At 36.4% G+C, this 22,081-nt stretch overlaps 1 protein-coding gene across 6 annotated transcripts in view; it reads left to right on the top strand.

Annotated features, from left to right (window-relative positions):
- NCOR1 (nuclear receptor corepressor 1) overlaps window positions 1–22,081 on the top strand; it is a 147,548-nt gene that overhangs the window by 5,788 nt on the left and 119,679 nt on the right. For all 6 annotated transcript variants that reach the window (XM_012726157.1, XM_012726156.1, XM_012726158.1 and 3 more), the window contains exons 2-3: window positions 17,208–17,385; window positions 19,970–20,106. In XM_012726157.1, the coding sequence (XP_012581611.1) occupies window positions 17,278–17,385; window positions 19,970–20,106 (245 nt within the window). In that variant the 5' untranslated portion in view covers window positions 17,208–17,277. The remainder of the gene's footprint in view (window positions 1–17,207; window positions 17,386–19,969; window positions 20,107–22,081) is intronic.

The raw sequence follows: 22,081 nt of genomic DNA, 5'->3' as shown, positions 1-22,081 counted from the left end.
CCGGGGCAGGCGGCAGGCGGGAATCGAACTCATGCGGAAGTGGCTTCAGATTCTCAGTCCTGTGCTTTAACCCGCTGCGCCACCAGGGAGGGCCTTGAAACTAAACATTTTTAAGGAGGAAATTGTAATTTAACAAATTGCTTAGTTTTGTTCTTGGGTGGGTTTTTTAAAAAAAGATTTATGTATACAAGAACTGGGGTACAGGTCACAGGTTGGGGGAGGGTGAGAGAATTCACCAGAGACAAGAATGGGGAGTAGTGGCCCTCCCCGGTGGCGCAGCGGGTTAAAGCGCAGCACTGAGAAGCTAAAGCCACTTCCACATGAGTTCGATTCCCGCCTGCCCTGGAGGAGATCCACATGGCGAGGCAGACCTCTCCTGGCCCGCCCGCTGCTCCCCTCAGCAGTGTACTTCGTCGATCTGCCTGTTCTGCTCCCCGTTCTGTCTCTGGTGAATCCTTTCACCCTCCGCATCTCTGGCCTTTACCCCAGTTCTGTATGAATAAATAAATCTTTTTAAAAAAATGTCAGTTTACTGGGATTTGGAGGAGGAAGAGAGATTAAATAAGAGATTGATTCATCTTAGAGTATTTGTTTTTCCATATGATGCTAGAACAAAAACGTGTCAATATATATATAGAGAGAATTTGGAGCAGTTTCAATGCTAGGAAAAATTGAACGAACTGGTTGGTAGAGTATTAATATAGAATTTTTGAACCTCTTTGACAGAAGCACTGATTAGTTTTATGTAAAAAAAATTAAAGCTTTGTATTAGTCAGAAGCAAAGGAAAGTGAAGATTACTGAGTTATTTTGACCTCTCCTCCCCCACTGTGTGTACTTGAGGGTAAATAGGAACTGGGGTTTTCCTTTCTTTCTTTCTTTTTTTTAACTTTTGTTACACATTAATACACTGATATCAAACAAGAATATCTAGAGGTTGATAGAGGTTGATTTTTTTTTTTTAAACAGCATTTGCCTCTTAGATCTGATATGAGAGTCACCTATAAGGTTACCTTTCCCCACATAATTTTCTATTTAACTGACCTTTTTGCTGTCACACAAAGTTCAGAGTAATCTGTATTAGGCACTTCATTTCCCTTGGCAATAGCATATAAATTTGTATAATTTTGAAATGTCTGTTTTAAGTAGTAGTGGTAGTGTCTTTGAACACTTAGAGATGTTTACTTTGTATTACTTTTGATTAAGGTTTTTAAATTCATTTCTGAATTATAATGACTTATGTATTTGGAAGGAAACCAAAACTTGTGCTTTCTAGGAGTTATAGCCTAAAATACACATTGTGTAGATATACCAGATGTAGGAGTCTGTAGTCCATTAAATCTCTCTCTGTCTGTCTCTGTCTCTCTCTTTCTCGTGTGCGTGTCCATGTTGATGTATATGTGTGTTGGGAGAGGGCGAAAGGGATGGGAGGAAAAAGGAGAGGTAGAAGACTTTATTACTTATTGTGTGATTAATTTTAGTGAGTGAAGGAGGATGTTATTTTTAAATCTTGTTTTTCATTTATTATAAATAGCATATTATTTTATAGAAGCATACAAGGAAATTGAAATTACATTCCCCAGATATGCTACATGTTTGTTGCATATTCTTTCAGAGCATTTTCTTTGTGTGATTTTCTGAAAATGGGGTAATATGTTGTTCTTTGGTTTATTACTGTGCCATGTTTGTTTATTTAGAGTTACATTTTCATTAGAGCTATATAATATCCCATTATCTGAAAATATCATAATTTGAATAAATATCTTATGTCTAAGCGACAAAACCGTAGTGAATTATTTGTGTGTATTTATTTTGTATACTCTGCAAGCAACTTTATATTTTAGATTCCTAAAGCAGAGTTGGTTGTAACAGGATTAGTGTAGATTGGGGGGGTATTACAAATTGAAACATTTTGACCTAACATTTAATTAGAAGTGGAAAGAAAGTAATTCTAATTGACCTTTTCTCAATCATTGTTGAAGCTAAACATTTTTTTTTTAAAGATTTATTTATTTATTCATACAGAACTGGGGTACAGGCCAGAGGCTCAGGGACGGTGAGAGGCTTCACCAGAGACAGAGTGGGGAGCAGAACAGGCAGATTGACGAAGTACACTGCTGAGGGGAGCAGCGGGCGGGTCAGGAGAGGTCTGGCTCGCCATGTGGTCTCCTCCGGGGCAGGCGGCAGGCGGGAATCGAACTCATGCGGAAGTGGCTTCAGATTCTCAGTCCTGTGCTTTAACCCGCTGCGCCACCAGGGAGGGCCTTGAAACTAAACATTTTTAAGGAGGAAATTGTAATTTAACAAATTGCTTAGTTTTGTTCTTGGGTGGGTTTTTTAAAAAAAGATTTATGTATACAAGAACTGGGGTACAGGTCACAGGTTGGGGGAGGGTGAGAGAATTCACCAGAGACAAGAATGGGGAGTAGTGGCCCTCCCCGGTGGCGCAGCGGGTTAAAGCGCAGCACTGAGAAGCTAAAGCCACTTCCACATGAGTTCGATTCCCGCCTGCCCTGGAGGAGATCCACATGGCGTGGCAGACCTCTCCTGGCCCGCCAGCTGCTCCCCTCAGCAGTGTACTTCAGTGATCTGCCTGTTCTGCTCCCCACTGTGTTTCTGGTGAAACCTCTCACCTCTCCTGAGCCTCTGGCCTGTACCCCACTCTGTATGCACAAATAAATAAATCTTTAAAAAAAAAAAAAAGAATGGGGAGTAGAACAGGCAGATCTGGTGAAGTACACTGCTGAGGGGAGCAGCTGGTGTGTCAGGAGAGGTCTGCCGCCCGTGTGGATCACCTCCAGAGCCGAGGATCAAACTCACACTCAAGTGTCTGTAGCCAGCTTGCAGTGCTGCGTCCTAACCCCTTGCACCACCAGGGAGAGTCTGTTGGGTGTTTTTTTAATGAGAATTATTGACTTTTCCAGATAGATTTGAGGAGCTTTTTACATATTAGGCAATTTACTTATTTGACATGTAGGAACCCTCCAAGTCTTCCCATCTTCCCCCACATATTCTTTTATTCGGTTAGTAGTTATATCTGTCCTAGTATTGTGCTGGCTCTAACCGCTCTAAGTTTACTTTCCTTATTTGTAGACTAGAGATAATGTAAATAACATTTAACATAGTGCCTGGAACATAGTAAATACTCATTAGCTATTAGCTATTTTTGTTATTAGTTTTATACATGGCGTCTGGTTTTCATGCTCTACTTAAAAAGACCTTAGTCCAAAATTTAAAATATTTACCTATCTGTTATACTGAAAAAAGCCATGAGGGATATTTAGTATGCTATTGCTTGTTTTAAGGAGGAAACATAATGTGCACATATTTGTTTGTATATCAGAGTAGATCAGAAGCAGTATCCAAGAAACCGGTAACATTGTTGTGTAAAGAATTGAGTGACTGAGGTGAGAGAGAGAGGAAAACTCTGTGTATCTTTCAGTATTTTTTAAAACAAAGTAGTTCCCAGGCTTTAATATTTTTATGATTTCTTTTCTTTTTTTAATGTATTTTTTGACCTACCAAGGAATTCATTTCTGGTATAGAAAGTGAGAGATATATTTTTGGGTGATATGTTTGGGGTGTATATTCCCCCCCCCAAATTTGTGTTGGCCCATTTAGTGAATAATCCATATTTTTTCTCAGTGGTTATATTTGCAATTTTTTTTTCACTTACTAAATGTGTTGGAACTATTCCTAATCTGTTATGTTCTATTATGCTCTTCTGGTTGCTCTTACTCTTTTACGGTTTTAATATGGGTCGGGTTAGTTATTTGTTCACTTTTTTTTTTTTTTGGACTTTGACAATTCTGGTCTATGTGTTCTTTGGGTTGAACTTTAGAATCATTCTGTAAAGTTGAAAAAACTTCAAATATATTTTGTAAACTTCTTACCTCTGTTGTTCAATGAGTATGTTTTATAATCAAACAGGGAATTTATATTCTAGTGGAAGAAGGCTGAGTTTAAGTAAAAAAACTGATCCATTTCAGATTTGTAGTCCATTGTAAAATGGGTTGCCTGACTGTGGCTCCTCTTCTATGTGCTTAAAAGGGTCTTATAATGAGATTCAATTGGAGATATACAAAAAGGTTAAAGAGTTTATTTATGAAAAAAAGGTGAAATGAAGAAGAGAGTAATTCAGGGAGAAAGAAAGATGAATTAGGGAATGTGTCCTACCAGTTCTGCTGAGCTTGGACCACAATAGCATGCTGAAAACTTGTGAAAACCCAGAAAGCCCCTCAAAGCCCAGATGTTTGGTTATATACCAATCCTGGCTGCTTAATTCCCCAGCAATTCTGGTGATGACATAAGATTTTTAGTCCTTGGAGCCTTGGGTGGGGGTGGGGTGGGGGTGATGTCCATAAAATCTGTGTTTGTGGAGTTCACTTAGGACACCTTTTCTCTCCAGCACTATAATGGAACAAAAGGTAGTGTGATTGAGAGTTATTGGTGGGAGTATTATCCAATAGATGGTTGGGATAGACCTTTCTGAGGAGATGCCAATTGGACTTAGACTGTATAGGAGCCAGTCACATGCATGAGCCAATAAGAGCATTTCAGGTAGAGTAAAGAAGAATAAGGACCTGAGATTGGGCCTCCGTGGTGGTGCAAGGGGTTAAAGCAAAGCACTGTAAAGCTCTCTGCAGAATGAGAGTTCCATCCTCTGCCAGGGAGGTGACCCACATGGCTCAGCAGACCTCTTCTGTCTTTCTGGCTGCTCCTCTCAGCCATGTATTTTAGTACATCTCCCTGTTCTCGTCCCTACTCTGTTCCCAGTGAATCCGCTCACCCTCCCCACCTCTGACTTGTATCCCAGTTCTCGTACACATAAATAAAACTTTAAAAAAAGACCTGAGACAAGGAAGGGTTTGGTGCCAGGGTTTGGTGAGAGAACTAGAAGAAAGTTCTTGTTGGGACTAATGAGCAATCAAAATCAGGAAGGTAGGACCTGTGGGTCATAGTGAATAGCTGGGATTTTATTTGACATGCTCTGACTTATGACTTAAAAAGAACATTTTTTTTTAATGGGGAAAGTATGGAATTGGAAATTCTAGTTAGGAGATGAGGATGATAGTAGTGGTGATAGAGAAGCAAAGAGAATTGGGGTTGGGGAATGGGGAAGGAAGACTGGGACTTGCTTTTGGAGTGTTTGTTACTGAGCTAAGCACTGCTAAGTACTCGGGAAGCCATCTGAATAAGAGTCTACAGAGCCTGGTGGTTTTGTTTGTAAATTTTAAGTCAGCCCTCCCCCACCTACCCACTCATTTTATTTTGGTATACCTGTTAGAAATAATCTGTTCATTAGCCCGTTTTATTTTGCTTCATAACCTTTAACAGTCTCTGTTAGTGGGTCAAAGGGGAGGGAGTAGAACATGATCTTTAAGATCTGAGTTAAAAAAAAAATTACCTTGGGTAAGTTGCTTAGCTTCTATAGCCTTAATTAAGAATAATAATGAAACTAGTGTTTTAGGAGTGATCATGCCACCAAGCTTTACTATACTGTGGAGGACAGTATAGCCAGGGCTCCATAAATGTTGACTTTTTATTATTTTCCTTAGGTATTATCATATGTATTAGTTCTGGCTAGCCATCTAGAGTTAAAAATTTCCTAATCTCAACACACTGTTCTTTATTATGTGTTTTTTTTTTTAAAGATTTATTTATTCATACAGAATTGGGGTACAGGCCAGAGATACAGAGGGTGAGAGGATTCACCAGGGACAGAGTAGGGAGCAGAACAAGCAGATCGAGATCGACGCAGTACACTGCTGAGGGGAGCAGTGGGCGGGTCAGGAGAGGTCTGCCACGCCATGTGGGTCACCTCCGGGGCAGGCAGGAATCGAACTCATGCGGAAGTGGCTTAGTGCAGTGCTTCTTAGGGCAGTGCTTTAACTGGCTATGCCACCAGGCAGGGCCCTCTTTATTGTGTTTTAATGGATGAGGGAGCTGACAAATAGTTGTTCATTTTGGCTTTGAAATTTATTCTTACAGTGGAAGGAGTGACTGTTGCTCAGTGCAGAGGATTTGTTCAATATAGTGCAAATTTACCACAAAGTTCTCAGTTGCAATGGTGGGGAAATTTTTCCTTTCTCACTCCATGTAGAAATAAAAACAGTATTTTTTAAAATCAAGAATTATTTATTGAATAATTAAACAAGTGATTAATGTTATTAATGTTTTTCTTTCAATGTCATACTTTATTGTATAGGATACATTAGCCTGAGCTTTTTTTTTTAAAAGCATCTTTTAATTGAACTTCTAAGTAAGATTTCATAATGTTAATGGCATTCCCCCATTGGATTTTTTTTTTAAGGGAAGAATGCTTTATTTTATAGGAGAAAATTACTCAAATTTAGTACCACTCTGCTAATTTTGGACAAATTACAGAATTCTCTTAAGTGATCTTTAGTCTTTTCTCCTCTCCTGGAAAGCTGTACTCTGAGGAAGGCTCAGGAAGTTGGGCTCATTACTGTCAGGTTAGAGAATCTTAAAGTGGTTGGCATACCCCTATGGGTGGTCCTTCTAGCCTAGCATACATTTAGAATTGAAGTAAAGCCCAGCTGCTTTGTGAAAAGTAGTGTGACTTGTTTCAGTTTAATGATTATTGCAGTAGATACTGCAATGCCATAGGCCATTTCCCTATTTCTTATTTTTGCACCATAAGGTTTTATTATTTGATCATTTACAAACATTGAATTGTATATTTTGTAGGATCCTTTTTCTGCTCTGATGAAATGTGAGCTTCAATCTTTATTGTGACCGTTGGTGGAGTCATTCTTGCTCATCTAAAGAGGCATCTGCAGTCCTGCCACAGTGAAGTATATTTTTAGCATTTTTTCCAAGATAACTTAGGCCACCTTGAAGCCCTACCCAAGTTCATTTTGGTTATGCAAAGATTGTAGGCTAAAAGCCAGGAGTTCCTAGTGAGACAGGATTGGATTTTTGGGGGGGGGGGGGGAAGGAGGAGGGATTGTTTTTGTTATTGCAAGATAAATTTCCTGTTGAGTCATAGAGATTGTGTGTGCATGTGTGTTTTATATTGGAAAATTCAAATAGGAATTTAAATGGACCATTTCATTTTACTATATTTATTGCCTATTTACTAAATATCGGGCATAGTTTTTGTTTTACATGTAAATTTAGCTAAAATGTGTTCTTCTCACTTATAACAATTACATCTAATTTTACTTTTTCCCATCCTAAAATATGATTATGTGTTTGTGACATCAAGGGTTTGCTAATAGAACCTTAACTAGTTTTCTTAAACATTTCACGGAAACGTTTTACATTTCTTGAGTCAACTATGTTACTAACCCTGAGTTAATGAGTTGTGGTGCTATGAACTGAATTTAAAATGCAAAATATCACTTAAGGTGTTCTCTTCTTCTTTAAGCTTTATGTTCAACCAGATTCTTCATTTCAGTTGTTTAAAACTCTAAAAGTGTCATGCGGAAAATATGTCACCCCTGGTTTGGGGTGAGGATGGAAGACAGGATCCAGAGAATGAAAAGATGAATCAAAATGTTTCTCCTTTGCATATAAATACATTTATTAAAGTGTAAAATGTTTGAGGAAAGAGTGTACTGGTTAAAAAACAAAACCCTCTGAACACAGTTTTTGTCTCATGGATGTTTTGAGGAAGGAGTTCAAGTGGTCTCCAAGTCTCTGTTGTAACCAGGGTTAGGGTCTGCTTTGACCCATAAACTTGCATGTCCGTAAGGTCTAATCTTTGATTTTGGTGACGTTTTATTACTTTCCTACTTACAAATATGGTAGCACTTGTAAATAAACCTATTTTTTGAGGTAATTCAAGTTAAATCACTAAAATCACATCATAACTAGGATATTATGAGAGATTGCAGAAAAAAGGGAAAGTGGACAAATCATTTGACGCATTTAAATGACAATGGATGCAAGTGTTGAACTCAGGAGTTGTTGGTGAAAATTAAAGCAATGACATCAACACAACTGTGCTAAATAGATTTTTCACAGGTAGGTCACTTCTGGAAAAACTTTGAGCTAATGTTTTTCCTTTTGCCTCTACCTTCCATTTATAATTATATTTGCTTAGGGTATTCAAGTTCAGAGATAGGTTGTATGATCAGAATTATTAGTGCAGAGTTAGGGGTGCAGATCAGAATTATTCTGACAACTTTTATAAGATCTGAACATTCAAGAGGTGAAGTATTCTACAGTAATAAAAGAATGATGAAGCTCCTTATGAATGCATGAGAGAGATTGTCAAGATTTTTTTTTTTTAAGATTTATTTATTTGTACATACAGAACTGGGGTACAGGTCAGAGGCTCAGGGGTGGTGAGAGGCTTCACCAGAGACAGAGCGGGGAGCAGAACAGGCAGATCGACGAAGTACACCGCTGAGAGGAGCAGTGGGCGGGCCAGGAGAGGTCTGCCATGCCATGTGGTCACCTCCGGGGTAGGCAGGAATCGAACTCATGCGGAAGTGGCTTTAGCTTCTCAGTGCAGTGCTTTAACCCGCTGCGCCACCAGGGAGGGCCGATTGTCAAGATATTTTTAAGAAAGAAAAACAAGATAGAAAACAGTCATATACCATTTATGTAGAGGAAAAGTATGTGTGTAGAGGGTAAATTAATCAGGCTTTTTATGCCACTTGCCTCTGTGGCTATCACCTGCGGCCTTGTTGGTGTTAATGGGAAAGGCACTTGGGAGCATGTGCGTAGGGCACAGGTGCCTGATTGATTGGGCACACCTGAGCCTGGAAGCAGGGCTATAAGGTCGGCTTCCCTCAAGGTCTGCAACAGGACAGCTATGAGAAGACAAGCAGGGAGACTACGGAAGAGGCAAGACTATGACACAACATGCGACAGAGATGAGAGAGTGTAAAGATTTGTTGGGGTCTGGAATGCTTGCTTGCCTGGGCCATGCGTCCTTGTGGGCTTGCCACTGCAGTGTGTGTGTGTGTATGTGTATGTGTATGTGTGCGCGCTCGTGTGTGTGTGTGTGTGTGTGTATGTGAGTGAGTGAGAGAGAGAGAGAGGGAGAGAGAGAGGTAAGAGGTTTCTAAGGGGTTCTGTAGAAACTAAAAACTTTGGTTCCCGTGTGTGCAGGCATATGGAAGGAACACATCCCAGTTCCTCGGTACCAGGGTCTAGTATGTGTTGAAAAGGTTGCAAAGTATCACAAAAAAACAAAAAAAACAAACAAAAAAAACAATTTTATAATGGATTTTTCTGTCCTCAAATTTGGGTAATTTCAAAACCTTCCAGTTCTTAGGTTTTCTGAATTCTGTGCTTTGGGCTGTGGGAGTGAGCAGGCAGGAAAGCAGGTGAGGGAGATTGTCTCTAATTCTCTCCATTTACAACACAAAAGTGAATAATAAGGATGGTATTTTTTTTTTAAATCGTCTTGTATTACATACTAACAAGTGGAATTTAAAAAACTCTAAATTTTGTTTTAAGGTTGGATTGAATAACAATTCTCTAGGAAATATTATTTTCAGAATTTAGGTGGGTAAAGAATTTGTTGATTAAAATAGATTTGGTCAGGTTGACACTGAATTCTTTTTGAATTTGTTGTCTTTCAGAATAATTTTAAATGACTGAAACAAAGAAAACGAAAATTTTACTATAGGATCATAAAAATTTTAATTGACTAGAATATATACACATAATATACATTTTGATTATATATCTAAATCCCTATATTAAAATGAGTATGTATGCACATATTTGCATATATATATAAATATAAAAAGCTTTGTAGAAATTTGAAGATTTATTTAGCTAATTAATATGGGGAGTATATATAGTTTATTTATACATTTTCCCATCATAGGCAATATTCCCATCATGTATATGCAGTGTATTTGTCTTAATTTTATATATGTGTGTGTATGTGCACACAATTTCCATCCTAAAATATAATCATATATAATTATGTTTTAGGTTGCTAATACCTAATAGGATAAAGTTATCTGTTCTCCCTTGAATATGTCTTCTCACTTAGGGTTTTTTTTAATGGGGCCTAATAGCTGATTTTGATACTCATGTGAAAGGGGAAATGTGCTAGAATATCTCTGAAAGTATGAAAGTAGAAGCACAGCCACCATCTTGCCTTGTAAGGGCAAAAATGTCCCACCAGATATAAAAACATCGTAATGGATAGTGATTTGTTTGACAAAGATGAACAGTGAGATAGATGAGTCTATGATCATGGACAAGTGGATATACTTTATAATAAAGATGATTTTTTTTCTTTATGAACTCAGACCCATAGAAACATGCAGATGTTCATGAAATTATCATCTGTGTTTAAGAAAATTTTAATATTTTGTCATACTTGCTTTATTTTTTGTTTTAAGAAAGTGTTACAGATTGTGTCCCTTTCCTCAATCCTTTCCTTCCTTCCTTAGATATAACTGCTTTAGATGTTATCCTAGAGAATGTTACATGGTCTATGCTTTTATTTTGTGTATATTTAAATGATGTATAGTAGTACTTTCTGTGTTTCTAATATACATTAGTATAATTTAGTAAATTTTACTCAGCTTTACTTTTCTTGAGGTTTTATAACTGAAACATGTAGCTCTAATTTATCATTGTAACTGTTGAATAGTATTTTATCAAAAAGATTATATCCTACCCATTCTTCTGACTGGAATTTAGGTCATTTTCAAGTTTGTTTTTTGAATTGTTACAGTAAATATCCTGTTATATGTAAGTGTGAGTTTCTCTAGGGTATACACCAAAATGACCTAGTTGTAATAAGGACAGTGTTTCAGATCAGTGTGGAAAGATAAAGATGCTCAATAAAGTTTAGTTGGTGTAATTGCCTATAAGTTAGAAGAGAAAATAGAGCCGGCCATAACATGGGTTAGGAAAAAATTAGGTGATTAAGGAGCTAAATATAAAAAATATAAAACATCAAAAAATAAAACATTAAGGAATTTTAAGAGCCATAAATGTTCTAAAATTTTGGAGTAGAGGAAGTCTTTAGAAAGACAAAACAAGTGATCTGTTCTTATAGCATAAAGGTGGAAAACAGATTCATATTCAGACTTTACTCTCCTTGGGTCCTCTGTTTTTTGTCTTAGATCTTCTTTAGTTCTCCCTGGAATGTTCCATCCTCTTTGAGGGTACTAGCTCTTCTCATCTTTCAAACTTTGGTTTAAAAATCATCTAAGAATGTAGTTTATTGCTCTAACTGGAATAGCTTTAAGAATGAAATGGAGCATATTTAATAATTGCACTGGAATGACAGGTATAAATTGGCCTTGTTTAAGAGCATGTGATCATCTTAGCTGAGATTGATTTTATTTGATCACCTCATCAGTAATGTCTTCTCCCATCCTGTTTTATTTATTGTACCTTATTTTTTGTGTGTATTATTTGTGTATTGTCTGTATGTCACCTTATATTAAGATGATATATCTCGATCATCGGTCTATACCAAGGTTATATAAAGAACAGTGTTATTACACCATGGTGTAGTGTTCAATATTTGTTGAATCTATGGCACTCTGCTTTGGGTCTTAAAATCCTGTGAAGATATGACAAACATGAGTTATTGAATAGTAATGGTAGACACTAATCATACTTTTCTAAATAAAATGTCATTTATATCAACTTCTGGTAGTATAAGTAAAATTTACCTGGTTACACTTTAACCAGTGAAACTTTATATATAGTTACTGATTTTTTTAAGTATTTTTTTTGTTGTTGTTGAGGTGCCTAAGTTTATGATACAGTGTAAGTTTCAGGTGTACAACTTTATTTAGATACCTATACATCCTACATTATGATCAACACCAAAAATCTAATTTCTGTCCACCATCATATAATTGACCTCTTTTACATCCTTTATCCATTCAACCCCCTCAGGTAATTTCTCTTATTAAAACTCAAAGGCTTATTTTTGTTTTGCTTTATTTGTTGTTTTCCTTTCTTTCTTCAATATTGGAGTGAATCAGTATCTTTTTCCATTTGACTTATGTTTCAGCAAAACCCCCTCATGATTCATCCAGGTGGTTGAAAAAGCAAGAATTAATCTTTTGTTTCAGCCAAGTAGTATTCCTTGTGCTATAAGCTGCATCTCTATCCATTTACTAGTTGTTGGACACTTAGGTTAGCTGAACTTCTTGAAAACAATTTTCTAAGCTACTGTATTGGATATACGGAACAGTACCCTGAAAAACACTTTCAGGTATTCATCTATGGGTATCTCTATTGAGTAATTATGACTTTCTAGAAGTAGAATTGTCTTAGAGGGCAAAGTGACTTTGTTTTGCTTTTCTGTCATTGATGATGTTGACTTGATTTCTTTTAATTTTGTTAATTCCATGTCCCTTTTATGCTCTGCGTTTCTTTCTTCTTTTTTTTTTTAAAGATTTATTTATTTATGCATACAGAACTGGGGTACAGACCAGAGGTGTGGGGTGGTAAGAAGATTCACCAGAGACAGAATGGGGAGCAGAACAGGCAGATCTACGAAGTACATTGCTGAGGGAAGCAGCGGACGAGACAGGAGAGGTCTGCCATGCCATGTGGATCACCTTCAGGGCAGGGATCGAACTGTGCTGAAGTGGTTTTAGCTTCTTAGTGCTGTGCTTTAACCCACTGTGCCACCAGGGAGGGCCCTGCTTTTCTTACTTCTTAAAAAATATGCTATATTTACATGTAAAATTTTTGCTATTTGTACTTTTCTTATTTGTAGCTTGCTTTTTAAAGGTGTACTTGCTATATGGGAAATATTTTATAAATTAAGATATCGATCTTATTTGTGCTTAAAGATATCCATTTTTATCTCTGGTTCATTGATGTATTTCTGTTAGGTATTTTGAAAATACTATACATGTTACCTGTTTTAAAGGAACTCAGATAGAAATAGCTTTGAGAATATTTGTGTCCTTAAATTCCTTACCTTGTTATGACTCAGGAACAAGGGTAAGTTGGTAATTTCTGTAATGTGAGCTTTCCATGGAGAATGTAGGATAGAAACCAGAGATTTATTGGAAGCTGCAACTCTCTATAATCCTGCATTTCAGCCAGAAGAAATATTTGCTTATAAGATGTTATTTACCTTTACTATTAAAAAGAGTGGCTCTAGTTAAGCCACAAAATGTCTTTGATTATAAGATGTATATAATAATTTCAGAATTTTAAAAGTCTGAACATGTATGGGTTTTAGAATCCACAAAACATGATAACTTTGCAACACAGCCATTTTGAAAAGTTTGTGGTTTATATAGTTCTGTTTCTCATTTTTTTTGTTTTGGTAGTTTTTTTTTGAAGTGGCTTCGTAGAGTTATAATTCATGCCCCACACAATTCATCTATTTAAAGTGTACAATTCATTGGCTTTATTACATTCATAGAATTTTACAATTGTCTCCACAATTTTAGAACATTTTTTTATCAACCTCAAAAAGAAATCCCCAAATGATGGGATATTACTCAGTCTTAAAAGGGAAGGTAATTTTTATATATGCTACCACATGCATAAACTTTGAAGACATTATGCTCAGTGAAATAGTAACAAAAGGACAAATTTTGTATGATTCCACTTATGAGGTAGTTGACTTCATAGAGATAGAAACTGAAATTTGTGATTGCTAAGGCCTGGGAGGAAGGGGAAAGAGGAGTTATTGTTTAATGGATATATAGTTTTCATTGGGCAAGATTAACGTCCTCCGGAGATGAAGGGTGGTGATGGTTGCACAACAATATGAATGTGCTTAATGCTATAGAAATATGTACTTAAAAGTGATTACAGTGGTAACTTTTATGTATTTCACTATAATAAAAACCAAAAGAAACTCTATACTTCAGCTATCACTTGTTTTTCCTCGATCTTTGCTCCACCATCTCTAAGCAGCCACTAATTTGCTTTCTGTTACTATAGATTTGCTTATTCTGGACTTTTATATGAAAGAAGTCATATAATATGTTGACTTAAAGGGCTGTTTTACTTAGCATAATGTTTTTAGGGGTTTTTCATGCTGTAGTATTATCTGTACTTGAGTTTCTTTTTTTCAACGACTGAATAATAAACTGCATGTTGTTCACATTTTACTCATCATTGGTGGCCATAACATTTTATTTGTTTCCGAAGTTTTTGTAGTTATTTTGGGACTTGAGATTTTATTATTATAAGAAATAAAAAACTCTGCCACATGTATTAAGTAAAGGAGGACTTAGCGTAAGGCTATGTACACAGTTTAATACATATCCAAGGACAAGGAAAGCTGAATAGTGTGGCTTCTCATGGGGACTAACTCTGGAACAAATATTTGGGAGCTAAAGCAGTTTCTGCTGTATCTCAGGTGGCAGCCAAGATAGTTTGCCTCAGCTGCTCTCTGTATGTGTACTCTGTTTCCAGACTGGCATTCTTTGCTTCCCTGTGGCTATGCCTTGGCTTTTACCTTTTACTCCTACTCTGGCTACTTTATGGCTTTTTTCCTATGGCTAAGTTCCATTTTTGTAGAGAAGGTTGGTTCATTTCTGGTCCAGTTATGATAATTTACTTAATATAAAATACTTTATAGGCCATACTTTAATTAGAGGCAGATATTCTAGAAGGAGTTTTGTACTTGGATCTGGGTGTGACCAGCCTTTTTAGGACACTACTGTTAATCTAAAGATGATATCTCACTAGGCCAGTGGTCATCAAACTCTTTGTTCTCAAAGTTCCTTTACACTGAAAAATTATTTAATAATTCAGAATGCTTTTGTTTATGTGAATTATATAGATTGTTATATTAAAGATTAAAATGGGGGAATTTTAGATACTCACTTAAAATAATATAAACCCACCACATGTTAATATAAGTAACATTTTTTTTTCAAATAAGAAAATTAGATGAGAAGAAAGGCATTGCTTTACATTTTGCTAACCTCTTTTAATATATGGCTTCTACATTCTTCTACATTTAGCCTTGCAATATGTTGTTTTGATTGAAGTTATAAAGAAAAATTAACCTCACACAGATAAGTAGTTGGAAAAAGGAGGGAGTATTTTCACAGTCTTTTTAGATAATTGTGGCTATTTTTTTGATACCATGCTTCAACTAGACAAGTGGTAAAAGGTTATTTGCCATGCAGAATCTGAAAGCATATCAATGAAATTTTCATATTTTGCTACATGAAATATTTACTGGCTTGTTTTATACTTTAAATATATTTCAGTCATTAGTAATTTTATAACATTCTATTTTGGTCATTGCTTATAAGAGATTGATCCTTCCTGTTATGAAGCTGTTTCAAATGTTGACACATTTTATTATGTGATTATCAGGAACTCACACTTGCCTAATATTTAATGTCATTGCCATTTTTGCCAGATAAATTTCTCTTTAAAAATTTATTTTACTTATGCATGTAGAACTAGGATACAGGCCAGAGGTGCAGAGGCATTGAGAGGATGCACCAGAGACAGAGTGGGGATCAGGCAGATCAACGAAGCACACTGCTGAGGGGAGCAGTGGGCCAGACAGGAAAGGTCTGCCATGCAACGTGGGTCACCTCCAGGGCTGGGGATCAGTCGGCGTTGGTGGTGTAGTGGTGAGCATAGCTGCCTTGCAGGGCTAGGGATCAAACTTTCACTGAAGCGGCCACAGCAGCTTGCCACTATGTACTAATGCTTTACACCACCAGGGAGGGCTGCCAGATAAAATTTTTAAATGTGGGTGGCAGATACAAGTTTTTCCAAAATTCTAATTTTCACAAATTCTGACAACTTTTCCTTGAAGTAATAGGCTCAATTTGTTCTTTTTTTTTTGTGAACAAATTCTTTATTTCAAGTTTACCTTAAAGAATAGGTGCATACAGAACTGGGGTACAGGCCAGAGGCTCAGGGGCGGTGAGAGGCTTCACCAGAGACAGAGCGGGAACAGAACAGGCAGATGGACGAAATACACTGCTGAGGGGAGCAGCGGGCAGGTCAGGAGAGGTCTGCCGCGCCATGTGGTCACCTCCGGGGCAGGCGGGAATCGAACTCATGTGGAAGTGGCCCTAGATTCTCAGTGCTGTGCTTTAACCCACTACGCCACCAGGGAAGGCCTCAATTTGTTCTTTGAATGCTTTCCCATCCTCACTGCCTTCTTAGGGTGTCATTAGGCAGCAGAATTATTTAATACAGATATTTCTTCTGTATGCACGTTTACCTTTCATATAATCTTGAATTCCTTTTAACACTTGATTTTTTTCATAGTCCTAAAATTATCCTCCAGATTTGGGTTTTTTGTAATGTACAATTTATTTTTTTTGGTAGAAGGAAGACATTTACTGAGCAGTTGCCTTTTTGTCAGTTTCCACGCTAAAGTTTTTATAAGAAATTTACCCAGTTATCCAAAAGTAGAGGATTCCTATGAAACCTTTTAATAAGTTGAAATGTTGTATAGCGAAGAAGCGCTTGCCATTAATTTATATAGAAAAATTTTTTAATTCCCAGAACCCAAAAATAATTTACCAAGTTATACAAAATAATGCATAAAACCTGAAATAACACTAACATTTAGTAAAAGCAGAAACGGTGTAATAAATACACAGCCTGCATAATGGAGCTCACAGGGAAGGAACTTGGCAGTTTCACCTTCATTGCTTGTGGTGCATGCTTCCTATTAAACAGTTGCTGCAAAACCAAAGCTGAACCCTACTTTTACATTGTGTAGTAAAAGAAAAATCCTCTTCAGACATCTTTTGTCTAGCAAAATCTTAGATTTTTCTTAAAAACTGACTTAACATAACTTTGAAAAGCAGGGCTACCTGTACATATTTTTACTTTACATAATTACTGATATTATTTGTGATAAACAGAAGCACCCTGGTCATCTGAGTGTAAAACTGAGGCAACCAAAATGGGAGGATGGTTGCCTGCTCACTATGGAGATAGAGGGGGCCTACTGGAGCACAGTGGAGAATTATATGGGCTTTGTAGTTGGCATGGTGTGAAAATAAACAGCGGTAGAAGTTGAACCTATAACCCCTAAAACAAATGCAGTGTTGTAAACCAATATTACTTCAATAAACTTAATTGGAAAAGTAAGAACCTCTTTTTAAAGTGTAAATGAAAAGAACCATTAATATTTTTCTAACTTCAATAATTTATATTAAGTAAATAGATTAGAGAAAGCTTTTACTGGTAATTGTGGTTTTATTTATGTAGTTATAATTTATTAGAAATCCACCTGGTGCTTTAGTTCTTATCAATTCTATTTTTTTCCCATCCTGTTTAGGTGGTTTCCTAGAAACATGATTGTTTGTTGGACTTGATCTCACATCCTGGTGAGGATTTCTTTACTGATAATGTCAAGTTCAGGTTATCCTCCCAACCAAGGAGCATTCAGCACAGAACAAAGTCGTTATCCTCCCCATTCTGTTCAATATACTTTCCCCAGCAACCGTCACCAGCAGGTAAGGATCAAATACCATACAAATTACAAATGTGTATTTTGTATTTTCTTTGTTTCCTATCTAGCACATTTATTTGTTGGTGAAATCAAGTATAATTTTTATATGTGTATTTTTTTATGTGTGTATTTTTTTAATGGCAACCATTTCTCAAAAACGGGGAACCAATGTTTGGGGATTCATTATCTGTATTCTTACTATGGCTTTATGTCATATTTTAGGGGATAGCCATATTTTAGATGATAGGAGCTGTTGACAGAAAAATACTAGTTTTTAGAGTTTCTACATAAAGATCTATGTTTGTCTTCCAGTTCTGGTTGAGTAGTAAGCTGGCCAGATAAATTGGCCTCTCTTGAATTAAGGCCAGGATAGGGCTTGAAAGATTTGCTATCAAGATGAGTTTGCATGATTCGTTTAAATTGTGAAAAATAAAATGAGGTGACATGTTCAATTCAGAGCAGCCAGGGACAAAAGATGTAAGAGACTTTAAGAAAAGAAGGAAGGGAAGGAATGAAATGATCATAGAGACAAAGGAAGCAGACTTACCAGCAAAATTGAGTTGAGTACTAATGCAGACTCCTTTGTATTTTAGTCAGGATTACAAGTGAAAGTAGACATCCTTTCCTTGTTTTGTTTAAGGAAACACACAGTCTGTATTAAGTATAATACTAGTTTTATTTTTTGTAGACATTTTTGGTTGAAGAAATTGCTTTATATTCCTAGGTTGAGAATTTTTATCATGCTTTGGTGTCATATTTTAGTTGAGTGTTCTCCCTCCCCTAATGCTAGTTATCTGATTACTCATTTTCTAGGTTATTGTTACTTTAAAAAAAAAAAATCAGCTTTGAGGGCCTCCCTGATGGTGTAAGGGTTAAGTCTCAACACTATCATGCTATCTCCACTTCAGCCAGGATTTGCTCCTGGGGCAGGGAGCTGACCCACATGGTGCAGCAGACCTCTTCTGTTTTGCCTGCTGCTCCCCTCAGCAGTGTATTTCAGTAGATCTGCCTGTTCTGCTTCCCACTCTGTTTCTGGTGAATCTTCTGACCCCATATTCCATACCTCTACATTCCAGTACTTGTATGTGTAAGTAAATAAAACAAGTAAAAAGCTATAGATCAAAGATTCTTCCCTTTAAAAAAATCAACTTTGAGACTTGGTTTATATTTAGTAAAAATTACATGTACAGATTTATATTTAGATTTAGATTATTTATTATATTTAGATTTATATCTATCAAGCCACCACCATTTCGCTTAGTCCCAAATGTTCCCTTGTACTGCATTCAGATCAGTCCACTTCCATTTTTCACTAACTTTTGCTTCTAGGAAGCCACTGATGTGCTTTTTCTATTAAAAAAAGATTATATTTGTCTTGAGTTTCATATAAACTCTTGCCTATGGATTTTTTTGCATACCTTAATACTTGTGAGATATACCTCAAAAATTCTAACATGTATCAGTAGTCCATTTTTTCCTTATGATTGGATGTGGATATAGAGTTTGTCCAGTTATACCTCTTCCCCATGTTTTGTTACAAATACATTATTTAGGACACATGTATTTATATTTATTATATGTAGATTATATAAAGAAGTACTGCCTGATTTTCTTAGCAGTTTCCTTTGAAAAGTCCTTTTCATTTTTATCAAATCCACTTAACAAAGTTTTATCTTTTGTATTTCTCGCTTTTTGTGTCGTATTTAAGAAACTTTGCCAAATTCAATCTTCGTAAGATTTTTGTCCTCTGTTTTTTCCCCTAAGTTTTCTATTTTCCCTATGTTTTCTAGTTTTAGGTTATATACTTAGGCATGTGACCAGTTTTTGAATTAAGTTTTGTTTATAGTATGAGGTAAAGGGTTGAGTTAGGTATTCAATTATTCTAGAAGTCATTTATTGCAAAGATTTTTCTTTATCCCCTCAATTGTTTTGATACTTGCATTGAAAATCAATTGACTGAATATGTGAAGGTCCATTTCTTTCTATGTTGTTCCACTGAATTTTTAAATAATAATAATAGTTTATTTTTACATAATTTTGTGCATTTTTTCATCTCAGTTGTAATCCCCATGGGCTTCCCATCACCAAATCACCCATGTGCTATCACTGTAGTCCAGTATGTGTTGAATATAAATTTTAATTTGAATGATATTACAATTAATGTTGATTGTTTTAGGTTTGTGGGAAAGAATTAGGTGAGCAGAGAATTGAAATTTATTATTGCTTTTTTTTTTTTAACATTTATTTATTTATACATACAGAACTAGGGTATAGGCCAGAGGTGTGGGGGGTGAGAGAAATCACCAGAGACAGAGTGGGGAACAGAACAGAACACTGCTGAGAGGACCAGTGGGTGAGACAGAGGTCTTCTGTACTATGTGGGTCAATCCCCTTGCTGGGATCAAACTCTTGCTTCAGTGGCTGTGATGGCTTCATGGTGCTGTGCTCCCACAAGGGAGGGCCCTATTATTTCTGCTTATTTCCCACTTACTGACCCATAACTGCCTTTATATATTTATACTTGATTTGTTTCCATGATGTTTTCATTGTTTTGGTTAAAAATTAATTTATGATTATTTTAATACTAGGAGTTCGCAGTCCCTGATTATCGTTCTTCTCATCTTGAAGTCAGTCAGGCATCACAGCTTTTGCAGCAGCAACAGCAGCAACAGCAGCTTCGTAGACGACCTTCCTTGCTATCAGAATTTCACCCAGGTTCTGACAGGTAATGGGATTTCTTTTATGTTTCCATCTAGAAATATATTTGTGAAGCGTGTGCATACTTCACAAGTATGTCATTTGTTATATTTTCATCATTTTATTAGCCAAACTGTGATAATATATACTTAAAGTATGTACTTTGAGCTCTTTTATATTTTTTTGATGGTTTTGGAGTTATTTTGGCAATAGTTAATAAACTATTAAAATATGTTGCCAAAATTCAGAGGTAATGTTACATGTTTGAAAGTCATGTAGTCTAGACTTGAATGATAGTCAGCTTATGTGTAGCCTTGGCACATTGGGTAAAATGGTTGTTCTCATTGATGCTGCATATAAGAACCACCTGGAGAACTTTTAAAACTTGATGCCTAAATCCCATCCAATTAATCAAATCAGTCTTTGGGATTGGGCCCAGACATTTGTTTATGTTTGAAGTCATTCCAGTTATTTTCATTTACAGCAAGAATTGCAAATGACAGATTTCAGTTCTTCAAACCTTACTTTTCTCAGGAGTAAAAATGAAGATAATGGCATTGTTCTCAAAGGCTAGGAAGTATTTAACCATTTAATGTTGGCTCTGTATCTCATAGATGTTCTTTTCCCCTGGTGTCCTTAGCATCTACTATCTTTTATTCCATTCTTATACTTAGTCTATTTTGAAATATAGTTGCCTAAGTAAACCTTTCTTGTTTCAGTAATTTTATAACATACTATTTTCTGGTTTAAAATGTTTGTTATTTAGGTCTTAAAATGTTAATATATTTGAAATTATTTGGCCTTGTTTAGGTTTATTATAAAAATATCATTTCTTAGTGAAGGTTGTGGAGAGAATCAGGTCACTCTTACTCCCAAATCTAGCAAATACATAGCTTTTTTTTTTTTTTTAAAGGGCTAAAAGTGCATCCTCTTAAACAAGGAAAGATATATAGCCACTGTCATAAACTTGGGAAATTGTTGTTCAAAGAAAACAATTAGAAGCATCTTGTGTGACTTGACCTATTCCCATTTTCTACTCTCAAAGAACAAATAAAGAGGGTCAATAAAATGCTAGGGTGTGTGTGTGTGTGTGTGTGTGTGTGTGTGTGTGTGTGTGTGTGTGTGTGTGTAATCCCTAATTTGAGGAGATGTGAATGGAGGTAGTCCGCTTATGAGTCCCCATTTGGTCACTCTTGTTTTCCTTTGGCTGCAGGAATGCCCATCAAGGTGGGCCGTTTTCCAAGTGATGAACCATCCCTCAGGGCAGCTTTACATATTGGGTTGGTAGAATGGGCCAAAGCTCTTGGCAGAGGCTACAATCAAGTTTCCTTTGCCCTTTTCCCCTATACCCTCAGGTTGTAGAAAAATACATAGAACACTATACTTAGTCCGCTGTTTGTAGGTAAATGCATACTAGATAGAGTAGAGATAAAGAAAAATCCAAGCACCCTGTTTTACACCAATAAGAGGGTCTGGGTAGGACTCCCTTTGGTATACCTAAGTATAGAAAGGTAAGGGAAACCATGTTCAAGAAAAATTCCTGGAAAGGAAAATTAAAGGAAATACAGTGTGCAAAAGCAAAGACCCCTGTGTATGTGTGTTTGTGTGTAAGAAGACAAAAATTAAGAATATACCTATAATTTTTTTTTTAAATTATTTTTTCAAAAAAGAGCTAGGGTGTAGGTCAGAGTTGCAAGAGCTGAGAGTATTCACCAAAAACAGAGTGTGAAGCAGAACAGGCAGACAGAGTAAAATACATTGCTGAGGGGAACAGCAGGTGAGACAGGAGAGGTCTGCTGTGCCATGTGGATTATCTTCCTGGATGGCAGTGGCTGTTGATAGCTTCATAGTGCTGATATTTAACCCCTTGCACCATTAGGAAGGCCCATCATGAGTTCTTTGTGTTATAAAATACCTTAAAATTAATTGAGAAGCATTAAAAAAAATAATAGTCAAAGTGGATAAAATGAAATACTGAATATTCCAGTGCCATTGTGTCCTAC

This window comes from Condylura cristata, unplaced genomic scaffold, assembly GCF_000260355.1.
Source record: "Condylura cristata isolate star-nosed mole 26May11 unplaced genomic scaffold, ConCri1.0 scaffold00017, whole genome shotgun sequence".
In the NCBI taxonomy this organism is placed as follows: Eukaryota; Metazoa; Chordata; class Mammalia; order Eulipotyphla; family Talpidae; genus Condylura; species Condylura cristata.
Note: the sequence above shows the minus strand (reverse complement) of the source record. Positions and strands in the feature narration are given on the sequence as shown.